Source organism: Carassius carassius, chromosome 11 (genome assembly GCF_963082965.1).
Source record: "Carassius carassius chromosome 11, fCarCar2.1, whole genome shotgun sequence".
Lineage (NCBI taxonomy): Eukaryota > Metazoa > Chordata > Actinopteri > Cypriniformes > Cyprinidae > Carassius > Carassius carassius.
The window spans coordinates 10791571-10810478 of record NC_081765.1 but is presented as its reverse complement, the minus strand read 5'-3'; the positions used below and the strand labels follow the sequence as shown (position 1 = coordinate 10810478).

At 34.9% G+C, this 18908-nt stretch overlaps 1 protein-coding gene across 1 annotated transcript in view; it reads right to left on the bottom strand.

Moving 5' to 3' along the window:
- LOC132152749 (UDP-glucuronic acid decarboxylase 1-like) overlaps nucleotides 1–18090 on the bottom strand; it is a 60906-nt gene extending 42816 nt beyond the window's left edge. Inside the window, exons 1-3 of the mRNA XM_059561614.1 lie at nucleotides 17395–18090; nucleotides 3346–3373; nucleotides 2443–2491 (exon numbers count right to left, since the gene is read on the bottom strand). Of these exons, the coding sequence (XP_059417597.1) occupies nucleotides 2443–2491; nucleotides 3346–3373; nucleotides 17395–17473 (156 nt within the window). The 5' untranslated portion in view covers nucleotides 17474–18090. The remainder of the gene's footprint in view (nucleotides 1–2442; nucleotides 2492–3345; nucleotides 3374–17394) is intronic.
- Nucleotides 18091–18908: the final 818 nt, after the last annotated feature.

Sequence of the window (18908 nt, the reverse complement as noted above, 5' to 3'; positions counted from 1 at the left end):
ATTTAATAATTATTAAAATTAAAATGAATTGTTTTCTATTTTAATATATTTTAATATATAATACATTTTTCTATTTGAATGTTTATGCTGAATGTTCAGCATCATTACTTCAGTCTTCAGTGTCACATGATCCTTCAGAAATTATTTAATATGCTGATTTTGTGCTCAAGAAGCATTTTTTTCTTATTACTAATGTTAAAATCGTTTGTGCTACTTGCTACTTGATATAGAAACTGTTTTTTTTATTCTTTGATTAATAGAAAGTTCAAAATAACATTTTTTTTTTAATTAATTAAACATTAAATGTCTTTACAATTACTTTTGTTCAATTTAATGCACATTATCTGAATATACATTTTATTATATCCCCTTGACCTAAAAAAAAATTAAATAAAAAAATAATTAAATAGTAATGTTTCCAAACTTTTGGTCTGTACTGTATATATATATATATATATATATATATATATATATATATATATATATGTTAAATGATGGCCAAAATGGCAAACATTAGCCTTAAAAAAGCGAAAGTCAAGATCTTGGGCAAAGAACATCTCTAAACCCTAACACCTCTTTAAATGAAATATCAAACGTCAGGCAGAGGAATAAATGTTAACGTTTCTAAAAGCTATCACAGATGCTGACAAATAAGCCTCAGTAGGTGTTGACACACTTTGATCCATAATGTCAAGCAGATAGGGTAAATGTGGTTTCTAATGAGCTTTTGGAAGGTGATAAGCAGACATCTGGGATCTATAATGAGAAGACAGAGATCAGAGTTCTACAGACATTTAATGTGAATGTATGTGTACAAACACCAGCATGAGTTGAATTAAATGGGTTTCAACCAGTTTACACTTTCTCAAACATGTTGCAAATTTGGTAGAAGTAAAAATACAGCCATCTACATTGGGTGGTTTTCAGAGCGTTGCCATGGGTGTTCTGGGTGGTTTCTTATACTGGACCACATCTGATATCCTGGCATCTATGATCTGCTTCTTTTCTACAATTTATACCAATGCAATATGTTCACCTGTTTAGTTATCCTTCAGGTGAAAACAGTTCATCTGATTGCTAAGAAATGTAACAGGTTATTTCAACTCAACTAGCCCCCTGATTTGAATTAACATTCATGTCTAAAGCGTAGTGATAAGGATTGAGCCATGTGTCATATTTTAAAAGCAACATGAAGAGTTGCCCTTTGTTGTTGAGTGAACCAGGATATTAAAAAATAATGTTGGATAGGACTTGATCCATCTGAAATGAATAGGATAGTGAAAAGCTGTTTCTGGTGACAGGTGACTGAAAAGGGAAGGGATTGGTGACTTCAGTGCCCTGTGTGTGTGTGTCATATGGTCATGACTTGAGACTGTTTTACAGCCAAAGAACACAAAGATGCTTAAGGCCAAATTTACTAAAAGCTTGGACCAATGCAAACCCTCTTTTGGTGTTAAAAACTATACTGTCAGGATTTACTAAAATGTGCAGTAAAAAAGTAGTTATTAAAATGTTTGGACACACTAATTTTTGTGACTGACCTTTATGCATGTGCATTTGGAAGAGTTTTCCCTTTCAGAGGCAAAATCTATGGGAGGAGACTATTTAAATGAACCACATCATGTGATTTTTTAAGTTTTGAGCTATTTACTGTTATTTTTGCCATAATTTATATATATATATATATATATATAAAAAAAGAAAAGCTGATTTAGTTGAGCTGCTCTTGGAAGATTGCATTGGTCAATATGGAAATGATCCAGTTGTGTTTATGTTCTTTACTTGTGCTTTAATTGTGCTCTCATATTAACTTGCCCTCTTTTGTAAATCTGGCCTTTAATATATTGAGCCAATTTCAGAAAACACATTTTTTTTATTCATTTCTTTGTGAGTTTGTTGCGTTAGGATTGGTGGTGTGTGATCCTCAGTTGTTTAGTGTATCTCAGTTGTTTAGTGTATGACGCCCAGTTTTGCTTTGTAACCATTTACAAAGTCAGCAAGTGTATGATGCCTACAGTGTTTAAAAATCTGTTCAGTGTAGTGTATTCCAGCCTTTACCTGTTACCCTCTGCAACACAGCATTGTCATAATGCTTTTCACAAACAAAGTCTGGGTAACATCACACATGTAGTCAGAACAGCATCACACACAGAGAAAGAGTATTTGGGGTTTCCAAGCAGAGCGTAATACAGATCAGCACTGCTTGTTACTTGACCCCTGACTAGGAAACTTAATTGCTATCAAATTAATCAGTAATTAAAAACTTAATTATAATACACTCTTGGGTAGCTGCACAATGTTTTCAGAAAGCCTGAAGTGTGGACATCAACTGTTATGTACATTTGGTTTCCAGTGAAAATAAGGCAGGACTTTACACTAAATGAAATTTGAAAAAGTAAACTACAAAAAAAGGGGGAAAAATAACAGCTTGTGCTAACAAACCTCATCTATCCTCTGCTCAGTCTTCATTTCTCTGTGTTCCTGTATAGACCTGGGGAAAAACACACACAAAAACAGATGGCTTTAACACAGCCACACAGATACACAAGTACACAAAGATTCACACTTGCACAGCAGAGCTTACTGAAGCACACAATACTCTTCTTCAGTTTAGTCTGGACACATGATGAAGATGCTCACAGTCAACAGTACCGCATGACAGCAGTTGATCTATCCCAAAGCTTGTTTTGCACGGCCTAGTGATTAGGTCTAATCTCTTTCTGGTTAATGCATTGTGCAGTGGTCATTCATGCAGGGTTTTAGCTACATTGGCTTCAATCAGAATCAAAGAACAGAACAGTTCAACCACTAATCACTTACAACATACCCAGAACTTGTAAATGTGATTAATCTTAATGAAATGGGATTTTCAAAAATAAGGAAATTGATTTTATTCATCTGGAAATTACTTAACTTTGAAAAGTAGGCATTGCATTAAATATCATGGGTTTGTTTGCATATTTTACCATATGTAAACCTATGGTTACAAACTCTGTCTTCAAGTCATAATACTTGTTTTTTTGAGTGTGATTAAAAAAAAAAAAAAAAAACCTTTGATATCATTATATATATATTAAAAATTCCTATAGGTATTGCTATAATTTTGCTACCTTGAAATATTTTGGGCAAGATCATTGTGTAGTGCTGTTATTGTGACAGCAAGAGAAAATATAATAAAAAGGTTTTGATAAGCAGCCCATGATAAGCAGCCCATCTGAACAGAATGACTGAAATCTACTACTTTTTCCACTGATATCTACTATTTTTATTCATTTTTAATTTTGCTGTAGAGTAAGCTGCAAAACTGTGTGAAACATCTTTTCTACGAAAAGAAATTATAATTACCTTATATTTGCGTAGGTTCCCCAGACAGCTAAAAGAAGAAAGAGAAGACATCAAAATCAAACCAAATATAATTACCATTACAACATCATTAATTAAAAAATACATAGTCAAAGTGTTGGACCACGAAGCAGGTGTTAATAAGTCTGTTTAGCTGAAAAGGGAAGATATATGTTCTCAGTTCATGTCCAATATTCATAGCAGAAAGAATAGGAGAGAGAAAATGTTTGTTTCTGAAAATAATTAGAAAATTGCTATTTAAAAAACAGTATTAAGCTGCAGAATGGAGAAGGAAGATGGGAAAACAGAAAACACAACAACGGCTTCTGAGCCATTTAGTTTATTTTTTTTTTCTCATGGAGTTAAAAGCATACAAAATCTCCACAAATGCATGCTGCAATTGAACATTAAATGCATCAAAATGAACAAATATGAAAAAATGGGTTTTATAAGCTCACAAAGCATTACACAAATACACATATCTTATGATAGTTATAATTTAAATGCACAAAAATATGCTTAGCAGTTTACATCTGTACCCTGCAGTGATAATATATATGAATGTGCATTTTCATTTCTTGAGTGTTATTTTTGCTGTGTTAATATAAGCATTTTGATCGGTTATTTTAAATGATCTCTTAAAACGCCATGCAGAAACTCTTTCTAAAGTGAAAAACACGAACAAGTCTAAATTACTTCACATGCTCTCACAGTTTGAAGCATCTGTCATAGGAAAACTACACATACTGGTGGAAATTATTAAGAGAAGCATCTTCTCCCAAGGATCGCCATCTCATGAATAATTATGAGACACTGACAATTTAGTGATGTACTATAATCTGACATGAAGATTTTAAATCCTGAAGACGAAAAAAAAAAAAGTTGCTAAGTTTCATGACCCTTTAACAATGTTTAGACATTTAAAATGCCAGTAAAATGTAACTGAAAGCAGTCTCTGGCTGCATTTACATGCACCCAGATAATCAGTTTGTAATCAGATTGACAGCTTAATCGGATTGAAAAACATTCATATAAACACCTTAATCAATCCGATTGAGCTCGATTCAAATGAAATTTTGATCGGATTGAAGGGGGTAGTTTATTCCTCTTCCAATATGATTGAGAGTGCATGTAAACACTCGATCGGATTGAACCACGAAACTGAAAGGACTGCGCATGTGCAAGGACATAGAAATAACGTAATGACATATGACGCACGGAAGGAGCGGCTCTTCCTTTTGAATAAAGTGTAGTATAAATGTGTGTCTCGTCATTTTAAAACCCCCCTCTACTCGGCAACTGTGAAGTGGAGCAAGACAACCTTGTTTTGGATACTCATCCACAGGCAAACCATTTGGGCGCGGGGAGTGGCATTTTTTTCTCACAAACAGTGAGAAACTTGATATTATATGTCACTTTCATTATTTGAGCTGTGTGTGCATGTAAAAAAAAATCTATTCAAGCATTCATGTAAACACTACAATCAGATTCATCAATCTTAATGAATTCAGTCCAATTGAATCAAAAGGTTTGCATGTAAACAGTCACTTTTTTGGATTCTGGACTGTGCTTTTGCTGTTACTACAGTACTTTAAGTCCAGATTGCTTCTGTCTCAAAGACAATATGAACAAAGACACACACATAAGTGATAGAATACAAGTTAAATGGTAACACTTTACAATAAGGTTCATTAGTTAACTACTTGAACTTTTCTCACACAGAACAACCTCCTTGACAGCAACCAATCTGGCTTCAGAAGTGGACATTCATCCGAGACTGCCTTGCTCTCAGTTGTTGAAGCTCTAAGACTGTCAAGAGCGGATTCCAAATCTTCAGTACTTATCTTGCTTGATCTGTCCGCTGCTTTTGACATGGTTAACCACCAGGTCCTCTGTCAACCCTACTGGCAAAGGGCATCTCAGGAATCGCACTCCATTGGTTAGAGTCTTACCTATCAGATAGGTCCTTCAAAGTATCTTGGTGAGGTGAGGTGTCCAAGTCACAACATCTGACTACTGGGGTGCCTCAGGGCTCAGTTTTTGGACCAATTCTCTTCTCTGTCTACATTGCATCATTAGGTTCTGTCATTCAGAAACATGGCTTTTCATACCACTGCTATGCTATTGACACTCAACTCTACCTCTCATTTCATCCTGATGATCCGATGATAGCTGCTCGCATCTTAGCTTGTATGACAGATATTTCTTGCTGGATGAAGGACCATCACCTTCAGCTCAACTTTGCAGAGACATGCGTGTGGTTTCAGCAAACCCATCGTTTGATCAAAATTTTACCATCCAGTTAGGCACATAACTCCTTAACACCATAACTCCTTCAAAAACAGCCATAAACCTTGGAGTTATAATTGATGATCAGCTGACTTTCTCAGACCACATTGCTAATGCTGATGCTGCACAACTCCCTGTTAAAGCTCTTGTTCTGTCCAGGCTAGACTATTGCAATATTCTCTTGGAAGGTCTTCCAGCCAGTTCTATCAAACCTTTACAATTCATCCAGAATGCGGCAGCAAGATGAATTTTTAATGAGGTAAGGTAAGGTAAACTTTTATTGTCCTCAGTAGGGAAATTTGTCTTGGCCCATGCTGCAACACATTAGACAAATACAATTCAGAAAATACACAGAATATTGGATACATAAACTTACAGCGCCATACTTCCTCTATTTAACAACTTCACAGACACTGGGATAAAAGAGTTTTTAAATCTCTTTAATCTGCAGCGAGGAACTCTGAACCTCCTGCCAGAAGGCAACAACTCATACTCTGTATTCAAAACATGGGGAAAATCAAAGACAATCCTCTCAGCGTGTCTTACAGTGGCATGTTCGTACATTGTTTGCAATGGTGTCCATTCATTCACTCCTATAATTTTCCAAGCAGTATGTATCATTCGTATCAGCTTTGATCTCGATTGCACAGATAAATTCCCAAACCATACTGTGATACAATATCTGATTAAACTCTCAATTACTGCCTGGTAAAAGATTACCATACATTTTTGATCAATCCCATGAATAGGGCTGGACGATTAATCGAAAAGTAATCGAAACCGAAATTCAGAACCTCTAACCGACTTCATTTTCCCATGTCGGTTATTTCATTTTTTTAATCCTGTTAATACTTCCCCCTTAAAAGCATACTACCGCGTGTGTAGCCACCAGTTTTGCCAACTTGGCAACTTTGTCGCTAGATTTAGTGACTTTTTCCAAAAAAGCGACTAGTGACAAATCTAGCGACTTTTTGGCAAAACTTTATTTAGTCTCTGAGACTCCTGCCGCACAAGCGTGAGCTCTCTCTCTCCCAGCGTGCACAACACCTCTCTTCTGTATCTGCTTTGTTCAGCGAGCGCAGAGAGGAGCAGCACATTCAGTAAAAAAAGAGAAGATATTCTGTCCCTTCTAACATTATCATATGTTTATTTGATTTCATTAGACAATGCTGTGAATAGGATTTTAGTGCAGATTAATGTTTGAGACCTGGTTATGTAGTCTTAATGGACCGCGTTTGAGACATTATAATATTAATTCCGTTGTCTGTTGTCAACAGAAACATTAAAATATGTTAATAAAAACTGTTTTATTGAGAATTTAGCTGAATTAAAATGCAGTATGTGAGCATAGGGAGGCAATACATACGACGCACTAACGTCATGCATATGCTAATTAGAAACTTTTCAGGCGGGGTTTAGCTACTTTCCACTGAAAGAAGTTGGCAACACTGGTAGCCACACGGCTCTGCCCCGTCCAGTCAGTGGCAAAAAAGCAAAACACGGAGGTGAACGCGGGTTCAACACATAGTGATGGTGCACGAGTGGTGAGCCTTGCATCTTCACTAAACTTTGTCAGTTGTTTTTGTTTTATGGTTTGGACATTCAAGCGATTAAACGATCGGATGTGTATTATTATATTGAGCTACCATGTTCGCGCAGCTGCATTGTGGCACGAACACTCATATAAACAGTAGCTGTGAAGATCACGCGCACAGAGGAACGCAGAAACTAGTTGTCAGCGCTGTCCTGTGATTTATCACTAAAGTAGCTTAGAATCTCAAAACTTATTGTAGCATATTTTTATACTTTAAGAAACTAGGCTATTTACAACCCACAGCTTCACAATAATAAAAAAAACGGTACGACTAATTCACACACGCAATCACTCATACTGGTACTGTGCTAATTTGTCTTTATCTGATCTTTATTTATCTCTTACACCGAGCAATAATCTGTAAGAAATGTTACGAACATAGATAAAATAACTGCTGATAGTGAGCTATGATGTCAGAAATATAAAAAAATATATATAAATATATAAAAAAAAATCTCACCTTTAGTAGTCAATAATATTCATAGTACAAACCTTGTCAGTGAACTATGAGGGGAAAAAAAAAATAGAAACAAAATAATCGTAACCGATGTAAAATGTTCAATCAATCGAGGTTTTGATTTTAGGCCATAATCGTGCAGCCCTACCCATGAACTCTCAGACGACGTAAAAAATGCAATCTTTGTTGTATCTTACTACAGAGATTATCCACATGTATATGCCATGTTAGTGAATCATCAAAAAAGACACCAAGATATTTATGAGCCTAAAAGAATGCACGTCACACCTCTGTTTATCAATTTGCACTGGCTACCAATAGCTTCTCGCTAGTGTTGTCACAGTACCAAAATTTCAGTATTCGGTACCGATATCAGTGAAAATCCACGTTTCTCGGTACCAATTTTGGTACAAAAGCAAAACACAAAAATATGCTAATTAACAAAAAAAAAACTTTTTAGAACTAAAAATAAACCCAATGCAATTTACAATTGTGTTTAAAGTTTTACTAAAAGTAATATAATTATGAAAAACAGTAAATAAGTTTCACACAAATTTAATTTGTCTTATAATTAATGAAATGTAAACATAAAAAAAGATAAATAATTGATTTATTCAAATTGATTTAATCAAAAATTTTTGATTTGCTATTAAAATTAATACATGGAAGAAATATTGTGTAATTTATTTCTTTAAAAATAAAGTTTTATACATTTTTTCAACAGTAGTAGCAGTATCACATACATTCTACTAAATAATGGTAATATTTCTAGCACAATGACTTTATGTAAAAACTAACTTTTATTTTGATGGGTTACCGTGAATACCTTTGAGACGGCAGATGCTGAAATTACTGCAAGCGTCAGGCGGTTCAGTCTATGTAGTAAACAAACCCGCACGTCTCTGCCATTCATTCATTCACACAGAGAACATGCAGAATTCATATTTCAACCAACTTTTGCAGCTTAACATTTACAGATACTGGTCCATATGGAGATTTGATTTGATTAATTTATGCTAACTTTGACATTTTCTGCTTCGCGGAAATCATAGCGCTGTATGCGTAAAGAACCGGGTTGAATGGGTACTCGGTACCACCAGTACTTAAAGAAACCTGGTACCGTGACATCTTTCTTTTTTTAATACCGAATTGGTACCGAAGTACTGGGTCTTTTGACAACACAACTGCTCACATAAAATTCAAGGCATCGATGTTTATTTACAAAACCACCATTGGCTCTGCACCTATTTACCTAAATTCATTACTTTAGACTTCAGAAGGTTGGGCTCTGTGTGTGGTGGCTCTTGATGCCTTGACGCCAGCCTTAGTCCATTCCTTGTGAAGTTCACTCAAATTCTTGAATCAATTTTCTCACAGTTGGTTGTGCATCTAGCTTAAAATATAATTTTATAGCTCCTTTTTTCATTCTTGTTCAGTTGTAAATACCATTAAATTTAAGAATTTCTTGTGGAGTGATGGAAACTAAATAGACTATTGTTTATATTGTCTGTAAATGTTTTGTTATATTAACTGGTATTTAATATATATAAATTAATGCAACTGTTTGCAACTACAAGGTTAACAGGTGTTTTTTGAGTTAGATCAATTTCTCTTTCATGAGATTACTTTTTCTGTAAAAAAAAATTTCTCTGTCATTTCTCATTTCTCAGCCAAAACTTTTATCAATGTACAATCATTCATACGATGGGATTGGCAGCATACAGATGTTTCATGAATTACATATGAATGTGTCATAATTTGATTTGTGCGCTCAGATCTGTGCTCATTTCTACGCTAGATTGATAATTGAGGCCCGCTGTCTCTATCGAGTAACTCTTCAATCAATCGACTTACTGATCAAAGCACATATATGTAGAAAAGATTGACTTGGGTAGGTGAGGCTCAACCTTCATATATAAATCATTATTATGAACATTAATAATGTAAAGAAGAGACCTTTACTCTTTTTAATAAATTAAATAAAAATAAAACCTATTTCTCTCTAAAACATGCACAAGGCCACATACTGGAAAGACAAACATCTGAGACCTGCCAATACACATCAAACATGAGAGTAAGAACTGAAAAAAGAAAATAAGAAAAAGAAAAGCAACTACGATTGCAAGACAATGGAACTTACGATCATAGTTAGCTAACAATGCCTTTGGCAATGCAATGCAGTTTGTCTGTACTGCTCAGACAATAAAAAAAAAATCATGATCATGAATAAATAATTGGGATATTGCCATATCGCCCACCCCTATCTGGTTATCCCATAAAGAGATACAGGGATGCACGATATATACATGTACTATATTGTTATACCTATTATACCTGATGTTTTGCTGCAGGTAGGAGGTAATGGTAGACTAGTTTGTCAAGGTCACTCTCTAAGTGAACATTTCTGTTGAGTCCAGGGGCCTCTTTAGGGATCCCAAAAAACTGGAGCAGTCATTTCGCAAAAAAGCATTCCCTATGACCCAAATACATCTTTCTGAAATTCTCCATCCTGGTTTTCGGGTCTACAGTGATTTAAAACTCAAGCCTATGTTAGTGGTTGCAATTGTGTCTTTAGAATCTTGGCAGAGTATTTTCCAAAATTATAGTATTATTCAAAAGTGAGAATTAAAAAAATGAAATGTACTTATTAACATGCTTTACAAGTGGAAACAATGGGAGAAATAGTACCTGAAAAAGCAGAAAAGAATTGAAACCAAATGACAGAAAGACAAAAACCAAGCATAAACATATGCTATTTATGACCCAGTTGCTAATTTAAAAAAAAAAAAAAAAAATTTTTAATTTTTTTTTTTGCTAATTAAGGAAGCTAGTCTGTAGACTTACTTCTAAAGCAAACTATTAAAAGTAATTAACATTATACTCAAGAGTTGATAGGTAGCAGTGCCGAGTCTAACATCATTGTGGTATTGATACTAGGGCTATAGCTATCGAATATTTTAGTAATCGAGTATTCTACCAAAAATTCCATCGATTAATCGAGTAATCGGATAAAATGTGTGCATTTAAAGTGCAATATTACTTATGCAAGAGAAAATAAGACTCCTGGGTCTCTTAAAATTAACAACTAAGTTTCCTTTTTTAGAAATTTTTATTTTTATTTTTTAAATGCATAGAATGCAATGCATACTTCAAAAACAAACATTTAATTAGTACCCATTGTTTCTCTGTCTGTACTTGTACTGTGAACAATGACAATAAAGTTGACAGATGAATTAAGTGCATTTAAGTGCCATTCAGTTGGGGTTTTAAATAAAGCATTTTCTGAGAAGCACATTAAACACATAAAACATTAATTTAATGTATCTTTTAATTATTGAAAATTAACTTAACTTTTTGGTAAATAAAGGGGATTTACTATTAAAAATAAAACATGGAAGAAATGTTGTGTGATTAAACCTTAAACATTTTTTTTTCTTTTTTTGGTAGTAGGCTATGTACATTCTGCTGAACAAGTCTTTAACCGGACTTTTATTTTGACAGGTTGACGTACCTTTACAGTTCTGTGTATGTGATGTGATGCTAGTTTTACTCAAATCAAACGGTCAAATGCTCATGAAGTGACTGTCAGAGCAGTTCTGGAGATGTTGTTCATGTGTTCACGTCCTTATTTAGTGAGACAGCAAACGCTGAAATTACCGGAGCGTAGAGTCTAGAAAATGCGCGAAATATGCGTTCAGCTTGGTTTCAGTTTTGATGTAAACAAGATCTTCTCCACATTGATGTTCTCTCTCTTTTTTTTTTTTTTCTTTTTTGTAGTGGCTTCAAACTGGATAGGCTAACATAACCTTATAATGCAATTCCACATACATCATCATCGCATCTCGTGTGCCACTAATAAAGATCAAGTATACTTCGGCCGTCCGCACACAGTCTGCATTATGTCCTTTTCGTCATCCAAGTGCGGGCATTTTTTGAGACCGCGGACGGTGCTCGTACACGAGGTGAAAGATGAGACAGCAGCTACTGTGTGTCGAGCTCGTCCGCCTTTGAAATTTGTGTAGACACGGCGAGATGGAATGGAACACAGACTGTGAAGTACCGGGGCTCATAAGGCAGCTTCCTTAATGCACACCTAAAATGTGGATGTGGATTTTTATTTTAAATTCAACGAATATTCGAAAAACTATTTTTTTGAAAGCCTATGTGATTTGTTGTTGTTGAAATTTAATCTTAAACACAGCCATGTTGAAGCCTGCAGTAAATGTTTTGCATTATGGCAGTCCACTCTGCTTATTGTTTTTCGAAAATGTTGCACTCCTGTTTGTCATTTTGCACGTATCTTCACGCCAATAAATCATCAGAAATATTGGTCTTTACCAATATATTGAATCTTTACATTCCTCCTGCCTGTTGTCCGTGGATTTACCTATATTTGGTGTTTTTTCCGTATAAAACTTATTTAGACATGCAAAATCGATTTTACAATCGATTCAATGAACACTCCTCACTCAAATCAAACAGGATTTTTTTCACAAAAGTCACAACCCAAGAAAGCGAAGTAAACGGTCTCTCATTTGTAGGTTGCATTGATACCTAGTGGTGGATGCAAGTAAAACAGTATAACAGTACCTCATTTTTTTCTTCTCACCTGAAATTCATGCAATAAACATGTTTTTGACAAAGATTTAAATTTGTTTGTGGTCTATATAGCCTGCATCAAAATGAGGCTTGCAATGATGCGCCCAAAGGCACGGGTCGAAGACCCAGTCAGTGACGTCACGATATGCTAATTTGTTTAAATTCATATCTACGTCATCACATCACAAAATTTTTTTTTTTACATTGAAACTTGAAAAAAAAAATATAGAACGACCTACTGACCTTTTTTTTTTTTTTATTACTGTTACTGCAAACCAAAATATTTTTAAGGATGGCCTTAGACGTAAAGAGCAGACTGATTGCTATAAAAAGGAGGGAAGAAGCGCTTCCAATTATTGTGTTCTTGTTAGCAATGGTTACCTCCAAAGAAACACATGCAGCCATCATCGCTTTGCTTAAAAATGACCATTTACTGGATCATCAAGAACTTGCAGTGAAAAAGTCTTTAGGACAAGGTGTCCAGCAAGTGCCAGGACTGTCAGCTACAGAATTGTGTCCCCAGCAGTGCAGAGCTTGCTCAGGAATGGCAGCAGGTTGGTGTGAAAGCATCTGTACATAGTGAGGCCAAGACTTTTGGACAATGGCTTGGTGTCAAGAAGGGCAGCAAAGAAGCCACTTCTCTCCAAGAAAAACATCAAGGACAGACTGAAATTCTGCAGGATGTACAAGGATTGGACAGCAGAAGACTGGTGCAAAGTTATTTTCTCTGATGAAGCTCCCTTCTGACTTTTTGGGACATCTGGAAAATCATTTGTTCTGAGAAGAAAAGGTTAAAGCTACTATGAGCCCTGCATTGTGCCAACAGTGAAGCACCCTGATACCATCCATGTGTGGGGTTGCTTTTCAACCAAGTGAGTGGGGTTGGGATAATTCTGCCCCAAAACACTGCCATGAATAAAGAATGGTATCAAAACGTCCTGCAACAATGACTTCCAATGATCCATGAGCAATTTGGTGATGATCCATGCATTTTCCAGCATGATGGAGCACTATGTCACAAAGCAAGAGTGATAAAGAAGTGGCTTGAAGATAATAGAATTGAAATTGTGGCCAGGCAATTCCCCGGATCTCAATCCCATAGAGGACCCACAAATTGTGATCAACTCCAAGAACTAATAAGGCAAGAATGGAACGCCATCAATCAGGATATGGCCCAGAATCTAATATCCAGCATGCCAGAGCGAACTGCAGAGGTCATGAAAAACAAAGGGTCAACACTGTAAATATTGACTCATATTTTTTTGATAAAAGCCTTTAAAACTTATGATATGTTTGTCATTATTTTTCAATAGACCAAAGAAACATGTGGAAAAATTATCTAATAATACTAAAGCAGCAAACTGTGCAGGCATTTATCACTGTCAAAACTTTTGGCCATGACATTCCTTAAGTATTTTAATATATGAATTATAGAAATTTATATTATTTAAGCATGGGCAGTTGAATGTGTTCTCATGTTACCAGTTCTCTGATGTTGGTTAGTGTTCATAATGACATGCAGATAATCCTACAAAACTGTTTTATTTAAAAATTATTTATTTATACATTTTGATGATTTAATTAATCATCCGATTTTCATCAACTCACACAGCCTGCAGTTCCCTCATGAACCCGTCCCACATATAAGGAACTGCTTGCTTTTTCGATCAAGACACACTCCAGCAAGAAAGACTCACCAGCAGAGAGCAAAATTAAAAGGACAATCTCTTTAATAATCTGCTTCACTTATTAGCATCACATGAATAGTGTGATGAATAGGCATCTAATTCAACTATCAAGCTGAATACGGAATAATCTGTAAATGTGCCTTTACGCACAGGTCTTTTCAACAGAAGAGCATTTACTGAGCAAAGAATACAGAGTAATGAATTACTAATGCAAGTATAAATGCAGAATGATGCCAGCAAACATATGCTGGTACCCAGTGCCAATTATAAGATGGTCCTGACCACAAACCTTTTCAAATTTTCTGTACTTTTTGAGAAAGAGCAATAATATGAATGAAAGAATATTCAACAGGGGCGATCCTGTTCAGTGCATAATTACCATTATAATCGATAATTATACTGGACAACGGTCACCGTCATGGCAGTGCAAGCCCAACGACTGCCTGGGATATTTTAAACAGGAAGGAAGTTGATTTCTAGTGTTTAGAGCTATTAACTCAGCAGGGAGATGCCGTGGGTGGTGATGCACCCTGCACTCAGCGACCCTCTCCGATTCTCCAGTGACTTACAAGTGAAAATGGATAGTGAGAAATGTGTATAAGATGAATGGTGCTTTTAATGCAGAATACAGCCTGAACTATTCTTATAAAATGAGACAACATTTCTACATATTCTATTATTAATAAATAATTCTTTAAATAGCAATCATCATCTTTCTCAGACAAACAGCTATTTATTTTTCCCCTTACTCATGCAGCCCTAAATAAACTATCAAACAAAACGATGACCTATACATGCCCATTTAGCTAAATCATCCTCTCATTTTTATGATGAACCAATCATCTGGTATGTCTTGTGAGCAGGCAAAAGAGGGACACAAAGCAGACTAACAATGCTTATTTGGGTCATCGCATGTAATCGCACATTCATTCAGGCTAATAATGGACACAACGTTCTTTCTAATCAGAACTGAATTACTTCAAAAAGATACCTCTTCAAACACAAATGTCCAATCTGATGTTTTATGTTTGACCTCCAACTAGAGCTAACATCGAGACTGCCAGATTCCTTTTCTAATAGACCATATGCACGATTACTTTCTGTTTTTTTTTTCCAGACTAACAAAACTACAGCAGCAACAAGTCTGGGTTGTATAAAACTTAAACAATGTAGTTTTTAAATTTAATCTTAACATTTAAAAATATTCAATGTATTATTTATTTGCTATAACTTTTTCATTTGTATTTAACTATATAGGTATTTGAATAATTCAGCATAATAGACTGTTGTCTGGCCTTATTTATTTATTTAAATGACAAGCGACTTTGTGACTTCCTGCACTTGCTATACTTCAGTGCTGTAAAGTACTAAATTCGTTATAATATTTATTTTGTAATAAATCAAAATACGTGAAAAAAATAAATAAAACTAGGGTGTTGAAATGGCAGCTGCAGCCAATGACTGGCACATTTCTTCATATCGTCTTCATACATTAGAAAGTAATGTAGATTTTACTGCACAACGTTGAGAAATAATAAATGCTTTACATTTTTTTTAAGATTTAAAAAATGTGCTCATGAAGGTAAGAGGTTGATTATCGAGAATACCATTACAATGTCGTTTAAGAGATTAGCATAACTGTCCACACAGTTACGATAGTGTTTATTTGTCAGCCTTCAAATGTACAGTTACGTGTCTGAGTACTTTCCTGGGATTACCAGCCTCTACATATAAAACTATATGTTCTTTAATAACATGAAACTGTATGTTAATTCCGCTATCATTATTTACGGTTTTGCAATTATTTTGTTTCTCAGTTTCGGTGAGAGTCTCTACCTATGTTTAGCAGATATAAAATGAGCTTCACCGGAAGATTACGAGCTGGCTTATCTTTATCCGGAAATTCTAGCGCTCTGTGCAAATGGTCAATTGTGTGTAGGGGTGGCAATATGGAAAAAATATCATATCAGTTTTTTTTTTTCCAGGAAAATCACAATTCGCGATTTTATCACAATTCTTCGTCATGTTGGTTTTACTATTTTTCAAGTTGTCTGAGCAGTACAGCCAAACTATAATAATTTACCCATTTAAAAAATAAAAGCCTTACAAGTTCACAAAATATAAAACAAAAAAGAACGGCAGATATTTAGGCCAAAGTGAGCGAAGATAAAATCTTCTTTCTCATTATTTTATTAGTTGTTAAAAAATAAGAACAAAGATACACATTACAGATACACATAATATACAAAATAAAACAAACAGTGCTTTATTTTCAGGTACAGTAGGTGTATTTAGCAGTAGCATAAAAATAAACGATAAATTATTGATTCTTATTAAAGCAACTGCATTAAAATTCTTCAGTCAAAAGCAGAGAGTGATTTTTTCTCTTTGTGCTCTGTTGTTTTATTAACAATAAAGAGACAGTTCACCCAAAAAAGATAATTCTGATATCATTTACTCGCTCTCAACCTTAATGAAAACCTCTTTCCCTAGAGCTGTCACATAACACAAAGTTGACCATGTCACATTACAGTTAAAAAATAGGTAACATTTAATTATGACACTGCCAAAACAGTAACTGCTGCTAAAATATTATAAACTCCCCCTGGCCAGTACATTTACCAACACACACACGGGGGTCAAAAAACTTTTTTTGTGTTTGTTTTCATTTTGTAAAACTAAAACTAAACTTTTGTAATTTCCATTTCCATAACTCTATGTACTAAAGTTAACATAACTAAAACTTAAATAATAATATCAATAAAATATTATTATTTTGGATTAACAGATAATATTATAAATGTACAAAAACACAAATTTACTCAAATTTTAAATAAAGTTTCATGAAAACTGAATATATATATATATATATATATATAATATTTCAAAACATTAATAAAAACTATAATAGTATCTAAATTATAGCAAAATAACACTAGACTTGGATTACACTCACGAAAAGCAATTTTAACATTAATTTAATAATTTAAACTTTATTAATTGTCAAACATTAAAGTTCATGAAAGATTATTCCATGATTGACAATTGATATTTCCATGTTTTTGCCAGACTGTGGAAGCACTGCATGGTACCAGCATGATATTTTAGGATAGAACCACAGCTCTTTGGGCATGTAACTTTAGAAAACCATGATATTTTGGACATGTGCCACGGAAAGTACATACAATTGGGCACAATGGATTTACCATCTGATACAATAGCTGAACTTAATTGATAGTACTTTTCTGAAGGGGAGTGGAGAGAAAGTGTGGTAAACGCATTTCCATGATTGAAATCCACGACATGTTATTAAATCCAATTACTTATAACCAAGTTTTCCATTGTTGTAGAAGCGGAGTACATGATATAGACAGACAGCTAGGAAGGTTTCATCTCATGCCAATCTGTCAGTGTCATATACTCACATGCGATGTAAGCGATGAGCGCGAGGACGATGAGGATCTTCATCATTCTTCTGTTAATGACTGTGATCATCCAGCTCATCCTCCAGCACAAACAACATTGAGCTCTTCCTCACCGATGCCACTGCATCTCACTCGCATCTATCTGTCGCACGCTCATATAACTTGCATGGGATTCAAGTCTAAAACTTACTAATACACACTGCACTGTAGTACCAAAACATGCAGGATAACTGAGTTATATTACCGACTAAACCGGTGAAATGCGAAAGTTTTTTATAACAGCTGCTGCCCTAAGCTAACCCGGCTAACTTCTTCTCTAGACGATTTCGACGTCAAAACAATATCTGACAGTTTAAGTAGTCCAACGTGTTTATTTTCAGCAAGAATTAGGCTGAATGCAGTTTATCGGTTAAAAAAGTGAAACGGCATTTTGGTTGGCAGTTATTTCTCTGAGGTCAGTCAGTTAGCCATGTAGCGTCAAGACTGTAATCATGCAGATAGAGATGCTAACTAACTACTGTGATGTGGTGCAATATTACGACTGTCTGTTGAAATCCTCTGTCTTGTCCGAGGTTCGCGGTTTATTGGTAATTTAATGTCATTAATCAAGAGCTCAAGGCAAGCAACAGAGCGACTGCAAACACCATATTCTCAGAGCAGGATAACATGAGTGAGGCTTTCTGTTATCGATTAACCATCCTGCCGCGATAGCAAGAAATTAAGTGTTTTATTTTCCGCTCAAATAGATGCAAACTACCGAACGAGCTCTTGTAAACATGTTGGTATTGTATTTCTGTTATGGGTGAATATAAAAAGATACGGGCTTTATCAGTATGTTTTCTTGTACGATGTCAGAGGAAAGTAATCAAGCACAGAAATCATTCACCATGAGAACAGTGGCCCATTCATGAAAAACATGAGTGGAGCGATGTAATAGTGCAGTGATTTTCCACGTTGACTCATATACCCCTGTGATTAGTTTGACTATCTTTTGATCTTTGGATAGCCATAGGAGGAAAAGAGCACCAGGTTTCTTCTCAGTAAGGAATAAAGCATGCAATTGGCAACTTTTCTCCCAGGACTCTGTTGGCTGCACTGTGCCAAAATTATTTATTGTGGGCTAAATGAAATGGAATGAATGAATGAATGAAACAATAAGTTCAGATGTATGTACAATTAGTTTCCTGTTAACATCAGATTTGCATTTCTTATTTATTTAAGCATATATTGAGTGTTTTGGAACAATAACTAAATGCACATGACTTTGTTGTTTAAAACTGATTAGTTGAAACTGTCACACTCTTCACAACTTCTAAACATTCTTTCATCATCTAAGCCATCACATGCAAAAGCAAAATGATCCATCAGTTATCAAATATTTGTTAAACATGTATGTAAATATCTGACATGGAATGGTAATGTCTGCTAAGTTGGCAAATGGCTGGACATAAGGGTTACAAAGCGGTGGACAATTTTCTGGTAGCTCAACCTTTGGGAGAGTTACTACATTTTAC